At 47.7% G+C, this 20822-nt stretch overlaps 1 protein-coding gene across 5 annotated transcripts in view; it reads left to right on the forward strand.

Moving 5' to 3' along the window:
* Positions 1–6300: 6300 nt before the first annotated feature.
* The window catches only part of LOC105474988 (vasoactive intestinal peptide receptor 2), a 109410-nt gene continuing 94888 nt past the window's right edge, over positions 6301–20822 (forward strand). Inside the window, exons 1-2 of one of the 5 annotated variants that reach the window (XM_071094161.1) lie at positions 6301–6491; positions 8666–8765. In XM_071094161.1, coding sequence (XP_070950262.1) covers positions 6441–6491; positions 8666–8765 — 151 coding nt within the window. In that variant the 5' untranslated portion in view covers positions 6301–6440. Of the gene's footprint in view, positions 6492–8328; positions 8416–8665; positions 8766–20822 lie in introns of those variants that run through there. The other 4 variants (XM_011729947.2, XM_071094162.1, XM_071094160.1 and 1 more) reach the window with 4 other exon arrangements.

Here is a 20822-nt window from a genome sequence, read left to right on the forward strand (position 1 = left end):
TTGGGACCCTGTCTCTACCAAAAATACAAAAAAGAATTAGCTGGGCATGGTGGTGTGCGGCTGTGGTCCCAGCTACTCAGATAACTGAAGTGGGAGGATCATCTGAGCCAGGGAAATCGAGGCTGCCGTGATCACCACTGCACTCCAGCCTGGGCAATGGAATGAGGCCCTGCCTGTCAAAAGAAAGAAGGGAAGGAAGGGAAGGAAGGGAAGGAAGGGAAGGAAGGAAGGACAGACAACAGGGGAAAAAATCTACTCATAAGGAAGAAAGGAATTAGACCACATCTCTTCAAAACCATGCAAGCAAGAAGAGAGTGGAGTGAAATATTTAAAATATTGAGAGAAAAGTTCACCAACTTAGAAATCTGTATCCAGCAAAATTAACCCTAAAAAATGAAAAAGAAATAAAGACTTTCTCAAACAAAAATTAAGGAAATGTGATGCCAGTAGACCTGCCCTGAAAGAACTGTTCAAAGAAGTTCTTTCGAAAGAAGGAAAATGGGGCCAGGCTCAGTGGCTCATGCCTGTGATCCCAGCACACAGACTCATGCCTGTGATCCCATCCTCGGGAGGCCGAGGTGGGTGGATCACTTGAGGACAGGAGTTCGGACCAGCCTGGCCAACATGGTGAAACTCTGTCTCTACTAAAAATACAAAGATTAGCTTGGCATGGTGGTGTATGCCTGTAATCCCAGCTACTTGGTAGGCTGAGGCAGGAGAATCTCTTGAACCTGGGAGGCAGAGGTTGCAGTGAGCCGAGATGATGCCACTGCACTGCAGCCTGGGTGACAGGGTGAGATGCCATCTCAAAAAAAAGAAGGAAAATGATGTAAGGCAGGAACTCAGGACTACATAAAGAAATGAAAAGTGTTAGAGAAGAAATAAATGAAGGTAAATTAAAATGTTTTTATTCCTCATTTATCTAACAGATAACAGTTTGCTCAAAATAATAGCAGCAACAATATTTGGTTAATAATTGCTGCTTATGGATAAGTTCATTGGATGACAAATTATCGGGGATGGAAGAAGTCACAGGAAGAAGTCACTCTGTTAGAAGGTACTTGCACCACCTGTGAATTGCTGTGGTGTTATGTGAAAGGGAACTTGAATTCGTATAAAAGTATATTGCAAACTGAAGGACAATCATTTTGTAGAAAAAAGTAGACCAAAAAGGATAATTGATATGCAAAGAGATGAAAAATGAAATCACATAAGATGCTCAATTAAGACCAGAGAAGGCAGAAAAAAGAGTGGAAGACCAAAACTCAAAATGAAACAGCAGCAAATAATAGACAATGAATAGAAAACAGTAAGAAATATAGTAGATATCACATTAATCCAACTATATCAATAACTACTTTAAACATCAGTGGTCTAAATGCACCAGTTAAAAGACAGACACTGTCAGGGTGGATAAAAATATAAGCCTCACCTACATGTTGTCTACAAGAATCCCACTGTAAATATTAAGACACAGATATATTAAAGAAAAAGGTATTGGGAACGGTATACCATGCTAACACTAAATAAAAGAAATTGGCAATAGCTGTATTTTAAACAAAACAGACTTCAGAGCAATTATCAGGGATAAAGATAAGTGTTACCTAATGATTAAAGGGTCAGTTCTCAAAGCAGATATAAGAATCGTTAAAGTATATGTACCTAACACCACAGCATCAAAATTGAAGAGACAAAAACCACCGCTGCTACAGCTGCTGGCTGAGGCTCCAGCGCTGAGGCAGGACTGAGTTGGGGGAAGAGGACTTTTAAATCACATGAGAGCTCTGCTATCCCACATTCCTGAGCTTTCTAGCACCAGCCGAGGACGGCCAGCCCTTCCAGGCCACGGCGATCACACTCCCAGGAACGTCTGCCCTCCTGAATTCGTCTCACTCAATATTCAGCTATGGCTGGACACAGGCAGGGCTGGAAACTGCACAGGGCAGACGGGCCCACCAGGCCTGCAGTCAAAGCCCCACACGCGTCCGGGTCCACCTTGACAGAGGCACGGCAGTGCTTCTTGTCTACACCCTTTAAAAAGTATTGGTGAAAGCTTCCCATGGCTGGCCTTTGATTTTATCTTCCTCCTCATCTTGAGATGTAGGCCAAGCACAATTAGGAATTCTGCTCCACAGCCCAGGGGACTGAGACCATGCACCTGCCAGCTGGGAGGCCAAGGGCTGGACGCAGCCACAGACGGCTGCATGCCACACTGCTCCAAGGAACCTGAGAGGACCAGGGTCCAGGCTCGGAAGGGCCGCCCACCCTCAACAGCAGCTCCCGGACCCCTGCAGTTCCTCCCCAGAATTCCACAGCTTGGAGTGGAAAAGGGATTAAGGTTGACAATGTTCTCCAACATCCTAGGCTTTTTGTTAAGAGAGTGGAGGAAGTAATTTTTTTAAGTCTAATATTTAAGTTCTAAAAGACACAAAAAGAGGGACATAGGCAAAGGATGAGTTTCTTCACAGGTACAAGTTAAAATGGCCTGGCTGGGGCACACCTGAGGTCACCATCGTCTCCAGGGTGCCCCTCTCCTCCACCCAGGCAGATGTGGTCTCTAGAACCCAAAGTACTCATCTGGGTGTGGCAGGACATCAGAAGGATCTGAGAGAGTCACGTTTCTGGGAAGCTTCCTTCCTCTTTTGGAAAAGTACGCAGTACCAGCATGGTACTCTTTAGAGAGTGATTAAGTGGGTGCATCTTTCACCCTGTTCTCATCATGAAGCCCCAGGGATTCCCCCTGATGAGTCACTGGGTTCCAGGCTTCTGCTTCATGGGAAAACACACTTAACACGCAAGGAGCTGCCCAGTGTCCGCCAGTTTCTGCCAGAGATTTGATTTTCCCCTGAGCTCAGCCTGGAAAAGCCAGGGCAGCTGCCAGTGTGGGAAGCAGCAGGGAAGTGGAATGACCTTGGAGGGGGTGTCCAGGGGGCAGGAAGAGTAATGGAAAAGTGCCTCAGGGGGCTCAGCCCCTCCAGTGTGCCCCAGGACAGAGGCAGGTGGGGGTGCAAGGGAGGGAGGGTATGGTGAGAAGAGACCCGGGTATGGTGAGAAGAGACCCGGGTATGGTGAGAAGAGGCCTGCGCGGGAGCAGGAGGCAGGACTGAGGCTTCTGCTGGGTGCATGAGCTCAGTCGGGGGCAGGCCACACCTGAGGTCCAGACGGAAGACCACAGCCCCGGGAGTCAGGCACCAGCAGAGGCCTGCGTGGGAAAGGGAGCCTGCTCTGCCCTGAGGACATGGGGGCTCTGGGAGGAGGAAGTGGAAAACGTCCTGAAAGAGCGGGCACTGGCCCAGCAGAGTGGGAGTCACCTTTCACGGACACACGTAAGCACCAACCACCCCGGCGTCAGTGGGAATTCTGAGCAAGGTAGGAGCAGTCGGAACCGACAGAGCGGCTTGTGCGCATCCTGTTTTGTAGGGTGTTGAACTTTAGTCCTACTGTGCGGTGCCTTCCACAGAATCCAGGCCTCCAGAACTGGCCCTGTCTCCCCCTCTGAAGCTCTGGGCACAGTCGCTGCTCTCAGCTCTTCCGCGCAAGGTGCCCCATCTGCGGAAAAGGCTCTTCAGCCCACCCTCAGCCACCCACTCACACTCCCCCTCCGCCCACTCACACTCCCCCACCCACTCACACTCCCCCCACCCACTCACACTCCCCCCACTCACACTCCCCTCCACCCACTCACTCTCCCCCCACTCACTCCCCCACCCACTCACACTCCCTCCACCCACTCACATTCCACCAATCACATTCCCCTCCACCCACTCACACTTCCCCTCCACCCACTCATACTACCCCCACTCACACTCCCACCCACTCATACTCCCCCTCCACCCACTCATAGTCCCCCTCACCCACTCACACTCCCCTCCGCCCAGTCACACAATCCCCTCCATCCACTCACTCCCCCTCTGCCCACTCACACTCCCCCCACCCACTCACACACTCCCTACTGTGGGACCTGCACTCCCCTCCGCCCTCCCACGTGCTGGCATCCAGCTATGACCACAGCCATTTCTCCTGGTCCGCCCCTGTCCACCGGGACGCACTGCTTCAGGGGAAGACTCACCCCTCATGCGACCCCCTCACTGCGCCCTGGGCAGTCACTTCTAAAATGTAGGCCCTCAACAAGGTATTGATGTGTGAATTAATTACCTTGATTCTTACAGAGACCCTCTGCGGTGGAAGGGCAGGTGCTGTGATTCGTACAGATGCACAGAGCTCAAAGTTCATGGCTCACCCAGGTGGAACCGGGAGGAAAAGATGCGTTCATGGAAGGAGCCCAGAGTCACCAGCCAAGCAGCTTACCGAAGGCCCAGGTCTCCCTCTCTGTCGTTTCCCACTAGATACACACGGGTGAAGCCAGATAGATAACAGACAGGTAGAGGATAGATAGGCTGATGATAGGTGATCGATAGATGACAGGCAAATGACAGATAGGCAGATGATATAGATGATCGATAGATGACAGGCAGATGATAGATGACGGGCAGATGATAGATGATAGGCAGATGATAGGTGATTGACAGATGACAGGCAGATGATAGATGATAGGCAAATGATAGGTGATTGATAGATGACAGCCAGATGATAGATGATAGGCAGATGATAGATGATAGGCAGATGACAGGTGATTGATAGACGACAGGCAGGTAGATCACAGATATGATAGATCACAGATGATGGATAGGCAGATGATAGATGACAGATAATAGATGATACATTACAGATAGATGATCAATAGGAAGATGATAGATGACAGGTACATGATAGATGGATAGATCATAGATAAACGACAGAAAGGGACATGATAGGTGATAAATAGGTAGATAGTAGGTAGTAGATGTTAGATGATAGATCGCAGAGAGATGATAGGTAGGTGATAGCTGATTGATACATGACATAGAGATGATAGGTACATAGAGATGGATAGATCATAAATGACAGCAGATGGTAGATGATAAATAGGTAGATGATAGGTTATAGATAGGTAGATGACAGATAAAAGATGGTACATGATAGATGGATAGATCACAGATAATTGATAGATGATAGTTGGATGACAGATGATAGGCGCATGACGGATAGACGATAGGTACATGACAGACGGAGTGATGATAGATGATAGGCAGGTGATGGATAGGTAGAGGACAGATGATGTGGATGGTAAACATTAGGTGACAGAAAATTAGGTATTTGTGAATGCTGAGGGTGGGGGATCAGAGAGAAGCAAATGATAAGCCCAATGAGGTAAGTGTTAATGACCGAATCCAAATAAAGGGTAAAAAGGAGTTACTTGTACTATTCTTATTCTTCTAATTTTTGTGTAAGTTTGAAATTATTTTCAAATAAAAAATTAAAACAACACAAAATTAACGTGTATCTCTCATTCCAGTGCTTTCCACTTGCTGGGGAACGCCGAGCTCTCCGGCGCTGGTCCCGCGGGCGCCCCGGGAGGGGCGTGGAGTCCTGCGTGGGGCGCGGCGGGACGGCCCCAGCGGCACCGCGTGAGTCCCCCCAGCGCTCCCCACCCGCCACTGCGTTTGCGGGGAGAGAATGACTCCCCGTTTTGCAAACGCAGGACACAAAACCAGCCACCGAGCTGAAGCCAGGACCCGCCTATACCTCCGTCTGCGTTTTTCTCCAGCTTTCTGTCCAACCTGATTTCCTCTTTTGAGGCTGTGGGGGTCCCCACCAAAAGGCACTCTAATTTTCTCCATTTTCAGACGCCCCAACCGAGCCCCACCGGCTACAAAGACGACGCGCCCACCCCGGACGGGTCGCTGGTCGCTTTCTTGGGCTTCTGCAGTTATTTAGAAAGGCGGGTACAGGCGGCGGCAAAGGCATCCGCCCCTTCCGAGCGCACACCTGGCCCGGTCCTCCTCTCCCCGCTCCGCGCCGGCCGCTCTTCCCCGTTCTCTCCACTCGGAGCCGGGCGCGCACTGAGCACCCCGTTCCCAGCCCCTCCGCCCACAGAATCAGCGAGGCGCGGCTGGGAGTGGGGCGCGGGGCAGAGAAGAGGGGAGGGGACGGGGAGAGAGGCTGGGGGGTCGCGGAGACCAGAGGGAGCGCGCGGTGGGGACAGAGAGCCCAGGGGCGAGGAGGGCGCGGGGCGCAGGGGAGGAGGAGGTGGGGGGCGGGGAGGAGGGGCGCGGAGCGGCGGTTGTCGTGGGAGGAGGGAGACGAGGACTGGGGGAGCGCGGGGCGGGGACAGGGGCGGGGGGCGGAGCGGCGGGGCGCGGCGGGGACGGGCGAGCAAGGAGCGCGCTCCAGCTGCCGGGACGGAGGGGGAGGCCCACGCGCTCGGGCCGCTCGGCTGCATCTGCGGGGCCCGAGGTCTCCGCGCACTCGCGCCCGGCCCATGCTGGAGGCGGCGGAACCGCTGGGACCCAGGACGGAGGCGGCGGGCGCTGGGCGGCCCCCGGCACGCTGAGCTCGGGATGCGGACGCTGTTGCCGCCCGCGCTGTTGACCTGCTGGCTGCTCGCCCCGGTGAGTGCGCCCGCGACCCCCGCCCCAAGGCGCCCCGGACCCGGGTCTTCCCTTCCGATGAGAGCGCTGCTCCCGCCGGGCTTCGCCTTCCTCCCGGGTGCTGGAGCGCGGGCGGGGTCGGGGAGGGGGAGCGGGGTCGCCCGGGGTCCGGAGCTTCCTCCGGGGCAGCGTGAAGCGCCAAGCTCCGGCCCCGCCGGGTTTCGGGACTCGGGTTGGGTGGCTGCCTGCGCCCTTCCCCGCGCCCCATCGTCCGGGGTTTGCTGGGAACGGGATCGTTTCTCCCTGGACGCGTGAACGATGAGCTGGTTCGGGGCCGTCCCGGGAGTGGGAGCTGCGGGCACCTGCGCGGGCTGCACGTTTCACGGGGAGATCGGGGTAGGCGTTGGCCGCAGATGCCTCTCGGCCCCTCCCTATACTTACTGTTTGTTTGTTTTAGTGTCGGGGGGACGTGGCGTCGGTTAAGTAAAGTTTCCTTTTGAAAATAGTTGCTTTTTTCCCCAAGAGCACTGGAGGAAAAGAACCGCGCATAAGTTTGTTGAATAAGTGCCTTCGCGCATGGAGTTCTGAATTATTCCCTTTGTGAACCTTTTAAAAAAAGGAAAGAAAGAAAAAAATCCGAGCGTTGTTTCTTGCTTTCCTCTCGGAGACTGAAGCGGGTTTGCGGTGCGCGCGGTTTTCGTGCGCGTGGCGGCCGAGGTGGGTCTGGATCGATCCGCGGCCGCTCTGCCGCTGGGAGGCTGCGCTGCCGACGGGACGGTGTCATTGATTAACCGGCGACGCCCGGTCTGCAGCGGGGCTCCAGCCACACTCCCTGGCCTTGCGCGGGGGCGCAGCCGGGCTTTCCTCCCTCCAGAGTGGGCGCTTTGCGGAGCGGGTCCTTGGAAACTACCAGGCTTTATCATGGTTAATGCCGCTTTCATTGCTAAAAAACGTCCTAAGTCATTGCTCTGCGTATTCCAGGAATGTCAGGTATTATAATGTCTTTTATACGTTAACAAAGTTTTTTCTTTTTACATCAATATAATTTCCTTAATTCTGAAATTTAAGCCACTCACTTGTCCTGCAGGGAAACAGAGGACTTGGAGCCGGGAGTCAGTGCCTGGTGCTGGTTCAGTCACCAGCTCTCAGAAGCAAGCTCCGGGCTCTTTTAAATGGAGCTAAAGGTGGCAGCAGTTCCAGCATTGTTTTCCCCTTAATTGTGTTAGGAAATTGTGTTCCTGGTTGGAACTCTTACTGACCATTTCAATAGTAAGATAACTAAACATAGATGGCCATAATGCACCCCACAGTATGATTCTCTGTGGTTATTACTTTAGTACAAGTAGAATTTTGGGTAGTGGCGGGGAGGGAGAAGATCAAGACCAAAAGGATGGGTGGAGGGAGCCCTCCGTAAGCCCCTAAGGGCCGCTGGGCAGGCCCTGGGCTGACTTGCGGGTGGGCGTGAAGAACAAGAATGTTGATCTAGGTAGAAATGGTGCCTTCGGAGAGGAAGCATTGTGTAGTTCCGTCTTCTTCTCACGTTAATAGACTGCTAATTACTATCTTTGTAGCATCTTTCACTCCCTTGATGGAGCCTGACTGGAAATCGCCCCCTGGTCTCTGTGGGGCCACAGTGGTGATTCCCGCCTCTGCCTCCCTCCTCATCTTGCTCATCTTTTTGAATATCTCTTCCACCCCAAATTCTAGTCAAAATGATTGCAGTTTTATCTGTAGTTAGAGGGTTAAGCTTTGAACGTGTACCAACACCTTTAAAAATAAAGCCCCTCTTTCACGGCTCTTTCCCCGGGTGGAGGCCGTCCTCGGAGGAAGCTGCACAGTCCACAGGCATCAAACCAAAGGCTGCGAAATGGAGGAGCCCGCTATGGAGAGATTAATGGAGTAAAGAGCTCTGTTGCCTCCAAATTAGTACCGATGTGTTATGTTAGTAAGTTCATTTTCCTGCTCAGAAAAAAATATTCTATTAGATTTTGTATTTGTTTTCTATTACCTTTACAAAGTAAATAATGAAGTTTTTTTAAAATGCCGGAAAAATTAAGGTGATTGGTTTTAAATGCATTTACGTTTGGAAGCAGTTTAAAACTGTGAGGTTTTGGGTTGTTTTTGTAGAACTTTTGCTTGCTTTTCCTCTTATTGTGGAATTTTTAGTTATTAATATTTCTTTTAACCTTGAACAGGTGAACAGCATTCACCCAGAATGCCGATTTCATCTGGAAATACAGGAGGAAGAAACAAAATGTGCAGAGCTTCTGAGGTCTCCAACAGAACAATACAAAGGTAAGGCACAGAGCTTGGTGAGTAAGAACTCCAGTGACATTCTAACCCGGGAATATGCCTCACTCAGCTGTGCTTCAGGGTCACCACCTGCATCTTTAAAAAAAAGAAAAAAGAAAAAGGCCACTTCCCACTGTTTGTTAATGAACTATAGAGTGTTGGATAGGTAGGGTCTTCACACACACCTTCAAAAAGAAAACCTTAATTCTTAACAATAATAGTTTCCATGGTTTGAGATGATAGCAACAGTTACTAAAACAATTTCACGGGCTTTGTTATGCTTTGCAAAAGCAGCTTCAGTTTTCCAGGGGATAAAAGCATTTATCTGAATTCTTGCATTTTAAATTCCTAGCTATAGGACAGATGAGTTTGATCTGGTTAAGGATGATGGATCCTTGGCAGAAAGTAAATAGGAAAATGGGACTTTGGTTGTGCTGAAGACGGGCCTGCGGTGCACACTGTGAACGTGCAGATTGCCTTCTCCAGTTTGACAGAGGCGTGCTGGGCCATCATGCCCCAACTGGGCCTGCTAACAACCTGTTTATAGACTCTGCCCCGGGATAGCACCCAGCCTATAAATAGTAGCAAGGCCTTTGTCCGTCAGCTTTCTCTGCTCTTTGTCATGATTTTCTCCTCTTCAAGAAAGAAATTAAATCTGTGTTAAAACAGTCTGGTGTCCTGTAGAGGGCCTCAGATGGTGGGCTTTATTCAAGAATAGCCCTGCCCAGCAGAAATAGAATACAAGCCACATTACAATGAGTAAAAGAAGCATGAGAGATTAATTTTAATAGTATCATTTATTTACCTGAATAAATCTGAATCTTTAACATTTTGACGTATAATCAACCTAAAATTATTAATTTTACATTCTTATTTTATGCTAAGTTGTAGAAGTCCAGTGTGTTTTTTGTGCTTACAGCACAACACAATTTGGACCCCATTTCAAGGTCCAGTAGCCACAGGCGGCCAGCGGTCTCCATGCTGGACAATGGGGCTGTAGCTTGCCACTAAAACTGGTGTCCCTCACCATTCCCATCCCGCTCTGAGCCACCATTTCCCAGTCTGAAACACGCAGGCTCTGCCTCCAAGACTTCTTACGGCTTTAAAGATCTGTGATTCCGTGGTGCACGCATGGTTCTGGCCCATCTTCCAGATTGTCTGTTTGAACTCTGTCCAGAGAAAGGCAAATAAAGCTGAAGCCATGCTGAGAGTCTGTCCTGGGAAATGCTGACGCAGTCAAGGAGATGTGGATGGAGGAGGCAGCCAGGCCGCCACGGCAGAAGCAGCAGCATGGCCATGGAGGGTCCTTCTTCCCAGTGAAAATTCTGAGTTAGGAAAGGTAGTCCTGAGGAGAGACGGGCGTTTAGGATTACCTGGTTACCTGGGGGCCTGGGGACCTGGGCAGCCCTCCTCACCTCCAAGTTCCAAATTGTCCAGTTTCTTGTTTTCATGGGATATTAGAAATGCAGATTTATATAAAATATTCCACTTTCTTAAAAGCTTGCAAGCAATACTTTAAGAAAACAAGATTTTGAGGGAGCCTGGAGCTATCTGATGGCTCACTGCACAGTAGCTGGACCCTAGCTTAACCCAAGATTGGAGACGCTTCCTGGGGTACCTTCACCCAAAGATAGGTCAGCACATTTAAACTATTCACAGGGGCTCCTCCTCAGTGGGCAGTCTGTGTGTGAGTCACATCGGACGCTAGGGGCCACAGGTCCCAGGCAGTCAGTCAGCCCCACACCAGCTTGAGCGGGTTCAGATGCAGGCCTGAGGGCCCCTTGTAGGCAGTGTTGGTTGGGAAACTTGTCACTGGGCTTTTTTGTAGCAACAGGTGTCTACCTGGACATCCTGTATTGAAGGCTTTTATTTCCAGTATCAGCTCTGTAGGAAAAATATCTGTATCTCATCTGTTTTACCTTTTTGACTTGCATGAAGTACTTGGTAACAAGACACTGCCCTTTAGGAGAGAAGCAGCAACGTGCCGGGGCCTCAGCCTGGCCACTCTTTTTTTTTTTTTTTTTTTTTTGTACTCTTTGAAATATGCATGGCTCAAATGCCAGAGATGTAAATAGAAGTAAGTTACCAGAATAAAGATGCTATCAGCGATGTGAACCAGAATCCACAGGCTGAGGCTGAGGAAGGCGTCTGATTAGATGGGCTGAGTGACTCCACGGGACAACAGTGTGCATTTGCACCTGATGCCAGGTGAGGTGAGACACTGAGGGTCTGTAACAGCCACTTCTAAATCTGTACGATTAAGAAATTTGTGTGAAAGAGTGCCAGAAATGAGGTGAATAAAACCTAGCTTCCAATTCCAGTGACATAATTTGTGTAAGTCTGATTTGGAAATTTTTCTCTTTATTACATGTTGAATCTAAAAAAAAAAAAACACATAAATCCAGACAGAAACCAATTTCAATTCTAAACTCTCTAACAGGATTCGCTTTGTAAGCTTAGGAGTTATTTGGAGCTGTGTGACTTAACACTGATGCATCACTAAGACAAGCTTTCTCTTGCTGATATGCGTGTGAGGCACTCCAGGCGTCAGAGCCGAGATCCAGCCCTCTTCCCGTGGCCATGCCAACCTGCAGGTGGAAAGGACAGGTCTCTCAGGGGGCTCTGTCCAGGCTTCCTGCCTAGGCACAGGCTGGATAGGAACTTTCGTGTGACTTCAAATCATTCTTAACGCCTGTGTCTGGAGGGGTGTGACCTGCGCTGCAGAGAAGCAGAGGTGGTTTCTGTGTGTCTGGGAGCTCCCTGTTCTGAGCCATCCTTCAGAAGCACATGGCTGAAATGGATCTGATGGTGAATGTCAGCTTAGACCAGGCCATGGAAGGTGCTAGGCTTAAAAACTAACTTTTCTTTGATTTTTCTTTTAAACAATGGATGCTGAACTTATTTCGATCTACGTGTCAGGAACTGTGAAGGGTTTGAGGTCATTCCCCACTTGCAGGCTAACAAGGTAGCCTGTCACAGTTTTGCAGGTGCTGCAGAAGACGTGAGATGCTGGGCCAGAGACAAGAGACTTGCTGTTCACACACAGCAGGCATCATGAGCTGCATGTACCCACGGGTTCCCTCTGCTTCCCAAGTCCCCCAGGAGCAGTGGGAGCGGCCCACACGGATGCAGTGCATTTGTGTCATAGCTGAGGAGAACTGGCTTAGGAAACCCACGATGTCAAAAGGAGGCTGCTGGCAAACCCCCAGCCGTTGTTACAAAGAGAGGTGATATCTTAATTATCTTAATTATCGAACTCTCCTAGGTTGTTTGCTATACAAACATCCCCAGAAAGAAGGATGACTTATGTCAGAGAAACATATTTTCTATACTTGGGAAAATGATCTCAAGTAAGGATTGGTGGCTGCTGAGTAGGATATAAATGTGTTTCCTTTACGTCCCATAGTATCCTGAGACTTTTGTGATCGTAACTCAGTGTGTGATTTCTTGGTCCTTCTCCTACAGTGCCCAGAGGAGATGGCATCTTGTTTCTGTTGCTTCTCCCGAGTCTCACACGGTACTTAGCATCTAAAAAGATATTTTAAAAGCTTTTGCTGAACAAATTAATGAAACTTCTCACAGTAGAAATTAAGTGATTATACACACACACACACACACACACACACACACACAGAAAAATTCTGTTCAGAATGTAAGTAATAGGAAATGTCTCTACAGACTCTGCTGCTGCCAGCCCCAAGCTGCCCCTGGAGAGTCGGGGCATGCACAAGTCCACACATGGGTAGACCCCACTTTTCCTTCCAGACACGTGGAAGCTGGCACACTCTTCACACATGCACTCGGCATCTTGCTTTTCTTTTCTGTTTTGTATTTTAACTTAACAATGTATTTGGTGACTGTTCTGTATTTGTCCTTATATTCTATTTAAGAGCTGCTATAGTATTCTAATGTGTTTCTTTAGTCTCTCCCAGGTCCATGGACTTTTAGGTAGTTGACAGTGCTTTGCTACTACAAACAATGTTCTAGTGACTGCTTTGTTGGTGGGAATAAACTATTTCACCAGCATTTGAGGGTTAACTTCAAGCCACTAATATAAAATTGGAATCACCATCTCCTATGACCAAATGACATGATTTTTGCCTACTTTCTCATTCCTGTGACGGTTGTGTCACGTGGAATATACTTAATCACATCCCATTTTACACCTAGTCTTTTCTTTCTTGTTCCTCTTTGTCAGAGGAAACCGGACAGTGTCCACGAATGGGTTCCACAACATCATGTGGGGCCTGGCCCTCCTTGGGGGGTCCAAGGCCTGTGCTGACGGCAGCATTCCACCTCGCGCTGTGGTCTCGGCTCAGCTGTCCTGTGATGCTGGTCTCTGCTGTGAGAGCTGAAGCTCTGGTGGGAGCTCGCTGTTCCTGGTCCTTAGCAGACGTTCCAGTCAGACCTGTGCTAAGAAACTAAATGAATAATCACTGTCTTATGCTCCGGGAGGTCTGAACCAAGCAGTTTTGGAATCCACGGCAGAGAGCAGAGAAGTAGGTTCCTCTGATGTCAATATTGATGGTGTAGACATCAGCTGCATCTTAATTGGTGCCTATCTCTTTCCTTTCCGTTTTCTCTCTGATATAAGTAGGTCCTTGTCCTAGTGCAAATTACTCTTTGGACTGGTGAGATAAACAGCCTGGTCACTTTTTTCTTTTGGATCTTTTTGACTAGATTGTTTCTATTTTCTAAACTCCTTAAGGTCATTTCCTCGTCTTGGATATTTAAATAATTAATAACTGTTTATTGGTTGAGATAGTCTTAAAGTAATGTCTTTATGGCCTGGTGCAATGGGCTCACACCTGTAATCCCAGCACTTTGGGAGATCGAGGCAGGAGGATAACTTGAAGGCAGGAGTTCAAGACAAGCCTGATTCACATAGCAAGACACCAGAAAAACTTTTTAATTAACCTGGTGTGGTGGCACACACTATAGTCCCAACTTCTCAGGAGGCCGAGGCAGGAGGATCACTTGAGCCCAGGAGTTCAAGGCTGCAGTGAGCTGTGATGGCAACACTGCACTCCAGCCTGGACAACAGAGCAAGAAGCTGTCTCTATTTTTTTTTAAAGTAATGTCTTTATATTTATTTTTTATAGGAAACAACTCTCACTGAATTAATTTTTACCCTGAATAAAATGCTTATCTTAAGCATCATAAAGGGATTTATGGTTGAGAAGTCAGTTTCCGGCAGGTGAAGGAGCCACTCGGAGGTGCACCAGTGGCTTCTCCTGTCTGGGAAGAACAGAGCTGTTGCCTACGTGACCACAGTGGGTCACAGGAAGCCATTCGGGCTGGGCGGCTGGCCCCTTGGGGTGAGCTGCTGCTGATGGGGTCAGAGTCAGCTTCCTCCCCACCCCTCCTTCTGAGGTCAGGGCTCAGTCTGGTGCTGGTGACCCGAGACGCAGCAAGCTCCCACCTGTCGATGGCCTCTCCCAGTGCACACCTCTCTGCCCTCTCCACTCCCCTCCCTTGATCTCTGTCTCCTCCATCCTTGGGCTCTCACACCTGCCTCCTCCTTCCCAGGTACGTCCTCAGAACCTGGCTGCTTCCTGTCCTGCTGGTGGGGGTTGGTGACGAGTGGCTGCTCCTTCTCCAGATGGCCACAGCAGTAACAATTCCTGCTGGCCTCATTTTTTATGATTTTATATTGATATACCCATTTCACATTCTTTACTTACGAGCCATGGTTTTTACGGCATGTTGTCTGTCGGGCCTCCTCCTTTTCCTGGGCTCAGCCTGATCTTCCACAAGGACTGTGTTGGCGCAGGGGTTCTCGAGAGGCTCAGAGACCTGGGCTGGCTCAATGGAAACCAGACCCACAGCCAGTGTGCAGCTCTCCACACACACAGCTCCTCAGTGCGGCCAGTGGCCTCTCAGCTTCTTCCTGGGCAGCAGTGCTTGTCTGGGGTACATAGCCACTATGGATAGACATTAATGTGTGCTTTTGTGCGGCCTGTCAGATTCTTGGTGGCTTTGGCTTTCACATGTTTTTGATGTGCTGTGGTTTGAATATTTATCTCCTTCAATACTCAGGTGGAAAGTTGATCCTTAATGTGGTAGTATTGAGAGACAGGCCTTGAAGAGGTGATTGGATCATGGAAGCTCTGCCCTCGTAAGTGGGTTAATCCATTAATAGATTAGTGGGTTTTCATGAGAGAGGTGTTATTATAAGAAGAGAGACCTGGGCCAACACGCTCAGCCCCCTCACTACACAATGCCCTGTGCCACCTGGGGACCATGAGGAGTCCCAACCAGCAGGAAAGCCCTCACCATTGTGGCCACTCGACCCTGACTTGTCCAGCCTCATAACTGTAAGAAATAAATGCCTTTCCTTTGTAATTTACCCAGTTTCTGGTATGTTGTTATGAGCAACAGAGGCAAACTTGGACACTTGAGCAGATTGCAGCTCTTCCTGAAGGGGACTTGAGACTTGAACCTCTTTGGTCACAAAGCTTTGTAGAGTTTTCTGGGTCAATACCCAGTTCCAGTGATGCTCCAAAGGCTTCATGGCCAGGGCCTGTATGTTTGAGGCTTGCCTCGTGTCGTGGGATGAGTGGAAATTAAACCATCCGGTTGACATTTGCTGATGCGTTGGCTGATCCTCTCATTTATTCATTCATTTATTTATTTTTTCTGAGATGGAGTTTTGCTCTGTCACCCAGGCTGGAGTGCAATAGCATGATCTCAGCTCACTGCAACCTCCGCCTCCTGGGTTCAAGCAATTCTCTTGCCTCAGCCTCCTGAGTAGCTAGGATTATAGGCGCCTGTCACCAAGCCCAGCTAATTTCTGTATTTTTAGTAGAGATGGGATTTCACCATGTTGCCCAGGCTGGTCGAACTCCTGACCTCAAGTGATCCACCCGCCTTGGCCTCCCAGAGAGCTGGGATTGCAGGTGTGAGTCACCGCACCCAGCTTCCTCCTATTAATATTTTCCAGCAGGTTTTTATGGAACAGACACCAGATTGTAAAAAATAACTTTCCTTTTTAAATATAATTTTTATTATTTTATTTTATTTATTTTTTGAGACGGAGTCTCACTCACTCTGTTGCCCAGATTGGAGTGCAGGGGTGTGGTCTCGGCTCACTGCAACTTTCGCCTCCTGGGTTGAAGCAGTTCTCCTGCCTCAGCCTCCCGAGTAGCTGGGATTACTGGCATGTGCCACTGAGCCCAACTAATTTTTTGTATTTTTGGCAGAGACAGGGTTTCACCATGTTGGCCAGGCTGATCTCAAACTCAAGTGATCCACCTGCCTTGGCCTCCCACAGTGCTGAGATTACAGGCGCGAGCCCCTGACAGCTGGCCCTTTTTTAATATTAAAGACTCATTTTTCTTAACTAATCAGAGACTAAATAAAGACAGCATGAAGCTTAATAAGTTATCCTGATAAAACACAAAATCATTGTTTTCTAGGAGAATTATTTAAAACATAAAAAAAAACACTTTTGTAATTAAGAGAAGACCAATATTCAAGAAAATACTGTCCTATTAATAGAGAGAAAACAAACTCACTTTGTGTCAGTACTTTACTAAGCTTTTTTTTTTTAACAGAAACTTATAAATAAAATCATTCTAATCTTAGAAGTTTGACCACACATAAAATTTCTTTTGTCAGACCTTCTGCAACTGTGTATACCCAACCAGCTTTTGTCTTACTCATTTTCTTCTTTTCCATTCTGGAACAATCAGTCATCTTGCTTTAAGATAAAAGTACTCTCTTTTTCCTTAAACACAGACCTCATATACTTTTCCTTATTAAAAACACATCCTACTTTCTGTGTACATTTTTCATATACAGTTGTTTGCTTTGATATTTATTTCTAGTGGTTTTAATTACACATGTTAATTCAAATTCTTAATCCTTAGTGACATTAATATGCACTGTGAATTAGGAAGTACATGATATCATAGTTATTAAATGGCACGTACTTTCTTAGCACAGGACACGCTTACTGGCAGACCCAGGTAGCTCCAGTTCCTCTATAATAAGCCAAAAATACTTAAGCTTAAACTTCTTTTTAGGAATTAGTGTTTTAGTAGTTTATCTTATTTGGGTATGATCTAGATATGTAGCAAATATCATTTAATTTAACTTAGTATAATTTCAGAATTTCAAGTTTTCAAAAAGATTTTGGAAACTGTTTTTAAACAGATAATATCAAACTACCTGTCATCTCAGGTTACTTTTTTTGTTGACAAATTTTTTAAGAGGAATAATGAGCTTATTTGACTAGCTCAGCTAGGTAGAATGTCCATTTCTACTAAATCATTGATACTCTTATTTATTAAAGATTACTCAAGTTATATGAACTTGAAAACCATTGGGTTAGTTCCTTTTTTTCTGACAAAATATTTGATTTATACAAGCACCTAATTTTCTTTAGGCCAGTAAAATACAGCTCTTTTATATGTTATTTCTAATAATAATATCGGGAGGTAGGATAATGTGACATATAAATAACATACATACATATAGACGTACATAACCAAACAGACAGAAGCAGAGATTCCTGGCTTCTGTTCTCAAATTGTAGCCCTGTGCCACGTACAATAATATAAAACTCAGTGGTCAGTCCAAATTGTGTTCTTGGCAGATAAAGTTACCTGTTTGGATGGCCAAAGTCTTTTGTTAATACATATGGAAAGGACTTTAAGATTTTCCATTTGCCAGTTTTTTTCTACAGTGTTCCCATTTTTTCTCCCTTCTGATGAGTCATTTCCCAGATGCCTGCATTTTAAAGATTTCAGTATCTCTAAGGCAGGGAGAAAGGACATTAAGTTTTCTCCAGAGAGGAGTTGTGGGCATAGTTGCCTGTTGTCCGGGGTCAGCCTTATTGGGACTGCAGGCCATGTTTAGGGAGTGGCCGGGAGACACTGGTGTGTTGACAAGTCCTCCTCTTCAGCTTCAGGTGGCTGCTTTTGTAATAGCTCAGGGTCGTGTGCAAGGCCAAAATCTGAGTTAGTTGTTGCAGATGCCCCAGGCTCAGTGGAGGATTTAATTTGTAAGGAAGTTGGTTTTCAGAATCTTCATATGGAAAAGGCAAGAAATCAAATGTTAGTAGACTCAAAATAGTGTTTTGTTCGAGTGTTGTAGAGATTCTTCTAGGGAGGCTGTATTTTTGGAGTCATTCTGTGTAAAATCAGTCTGTATGCCAATCAAAAAATGTATTGCGTGGTTTTGCAGGCACTCAGGATTCCTTTCTCTTGAATGTGCCAGTACGTGAATGATTTAGTCTGGAATAAACTTCCCACTGTGGCCACTGTGACTCTGAGTCATCCTCCTGAGCTGCACCCATTTCTCGAGAAAGCCACGGGTTCTGGGTCTGTAGTTTCTGAACATAAAATGAGCTGGAGTTCCAGATGGGGAGTCCCAGACTCCATGGATTCTGATGAACCTATAATTCCCTGTTTTTCTCACATTTTTCTTACCTGAGGCCTCCAACTAGACCCAGGCCAGTTCCTGTAGAACACCCAGTTTGACTCTGGATCCCAATCCAGGTTCCAGTGCAGTCCCTGTCAGACCCAGGCTGAGCTCTGGAACAAAACTGCTCCCATGGAGTCAGAGAGCTCAGGATGCAAGTTGTGGAGCTCAACCTCCTAGAGGGGCTCATCCTGTGGCCACCAAATGCAGCAGGAGAGCAGTAAGTGCAGTGGCCTGGGGGCTGCCCACGCCTGGTTACTCACTGCTCCTGGGGATCATCGAGGGTCTCCTTCAGATCTCACTTCTGACACCAGACTGTCAAAAAGGTAAACCGAGGCACAGTGACATGTTTAAAGAGTTAACTTGAGCAAGCAACAGTTCATGAACCAGGCAGCTCCAAACCCGAGGTGGTTCAGGAACTCCCCTGAGGGAATGCGAGGGGGAGGTTTTTAATAGACGAACACAGAAGTAAAGCAAAGAATGCTGGCTTGGTTACACTTGCACAGCTGCCTCATTTGTTCTGTCCCATTGGAAAGTCCCTCATTGATATGGTTATTAAAAGTTTGTTGGCTACTTCTGGTTGTTAAGCTTAAGTTCTATTCTTCTTTAAAATGGGAATTTACAAGAAATGGCTCAGGTTAAGTGTCTCTTATGTTTGCAAATCAATCAAGGTTGAGGTAATTTATGAGACGTGACTGGTTGTGTCTGCTTAGGGATTTTTCAGGTGTTGTCTCCATTTTGACTTTGGGAAGCTTAAGCCACCTCTGGTGATAACCAAAATCAGTGACTGAGGCATGGATTTCAATGAAGGTTTCAAGAGGTTTATTAAGCCAGTCTTACAGCACATCCAGAAAAAACATGAGTCACAGACACACCTCTATCTTTTCTGAAGAGGTCTTCAGGAGGGTTAGCGTTTATACTTGTCCTTAAAGGGCAAAGTCCTGTGGGGAGAGGGGCGAGGAGGTAGTAAGGCAAATGGCCACACGCTGAGACTTTAGTTAGTACCTGGTAAATCTGCATTTTACATCAGACCAGATGAACTTTTGAAGAAAGAAAGGGGGTAAAGGAAGCATCAGTTTTGCAGGTATCTTGGGTAGGTGGAGGAAATGGCTGATCTCATCTTGTCATTCTGAACCTGGGAAGACAAGCTTGTAATTGGCACGATCAGTGTGAAATGAACTTGGCCTCCATCCTCAACTTTCCCTTTGGCATAAAGAGTTTGAGGGTCCTGAGAGTTTTGTGTTTGCCTTTACACTGGAGATAAGGTTTTCCATTTATTCACCATCCACTGTGTGAAATCAGCATTTTCTCTTCTCTGGTCTATGTCGATTCTCTGAAGTTTGAGGGCAGGGCCCCATGTTCTTCTTTCTAAGATTTGATGACCCCTCCTCGTTCCACTGGCTAGAGTCTCCCCTATCACACCCCTGGCACAGACCACCCCATTCTCTCCGTTTCTGCATGTAGATGAACTGGGCGGAGGCAGCGTGTTCTGTCTGGAAGAGGAGACTGCCATGCTGGGCCTTGGATGCCACATCCAGAGCATGCTGAGATGTCTGCAGCCGCTTAAGTATCCTGCCATTGGTCATGCTTCTGTGGCTCAGAATTGACAGTTAATTTCAAGGCAACCTTCCTGCCCTCCCAGGAGATTATTAACAGAGCTTTTTAAAGGATCTGTAACTTACCTGTAGCTCTTTCCTTGCCAGTGCAGAATGTAACCACCCGCTGGGTTCTTCCTGCCCACTGCACAAGCAAGATCAATCAATACACAGCATTGCAGTAAAGAAAGAATTTAATTGATGTGATGCTGGCCACGCCATGTGGGAGACCAAGTTGTTACTCAAATCAACCTCATCAAAGGCTCAGAGACTAGGGTTTTTCAAAGGTAGTTTGGGGATGGGGGCACTAGGCAATGGTGCTTGCTGCTGATTGGCTGGGGTGCCATCATAGGGGCGTGGGAAATGGTCCTCCGTGGGCTGAATCACTTCTGGGTGAGGCTACAGGAGTGGTTGGCCAGTTCAGGTGGAGCCATGGTGTCAGACATGCAGAAACCCTGAAAAGACATCTCAAAAGGCCAATCTTACGTTCCACAATAGCGAAGTCATCTGCAGGGGTAATTGGGGAGGTTGCATATCTTGTGACTTCCAGAATAACGACTGGCAATCATTTATATCTGTGCCTTAGCGGAATTCAGGCTGCTGTCCTCCCCCTAGCCCGGTGGTCTCTCATTAGCCTTACAAAGATGGTTGAGTTTTGGGGAAGGGCTCTTATCACTTAAACCATAACCTAAAAGTCTCCTGAAGTTAGCTTGACCTAAGCCCAGGAATAATTGAGGGCATCTAAAGGCAAGATAGGGGGTGGTTAAATCAGGACTCTTTCACTGCCATCATTTTCTCACTGTTATTATTTTTGTGAAGGTAGTTTCAAGAGGGGAGGACAGAGGCCAGTTTGAGGGGACGGAGTGTGAAGCTGGTTACCTGGCCCTGTCCCCCCCAGGTGGGTGGTGACAGGGGTTCTTCTTACAGCTGCAGACGGACATGCCATCGCCCCCAAGACCACTGTCTCCTGGCACCAAAATGTGCTGTGGGAGCTCACAGGAGGGAGGGGGTGCATTTACACCAGGGCTCGGACTGGCTT

The sequence above is a fragment of the Macaca nemestrina genome, chromosome 4 (assembly GCF_043159975.1).
Source record: "Macaca nemestrina isolate mMacNem1 chromosome 4, mMacNem.hap1, whole genome shotgun sequence".
NCBI classification, from domain to species: Eukaryota; Metazoa; Chordata; class Mammalia; order Primates; family Cercopithecidae; genus Macaca; species Macaca nemestrina.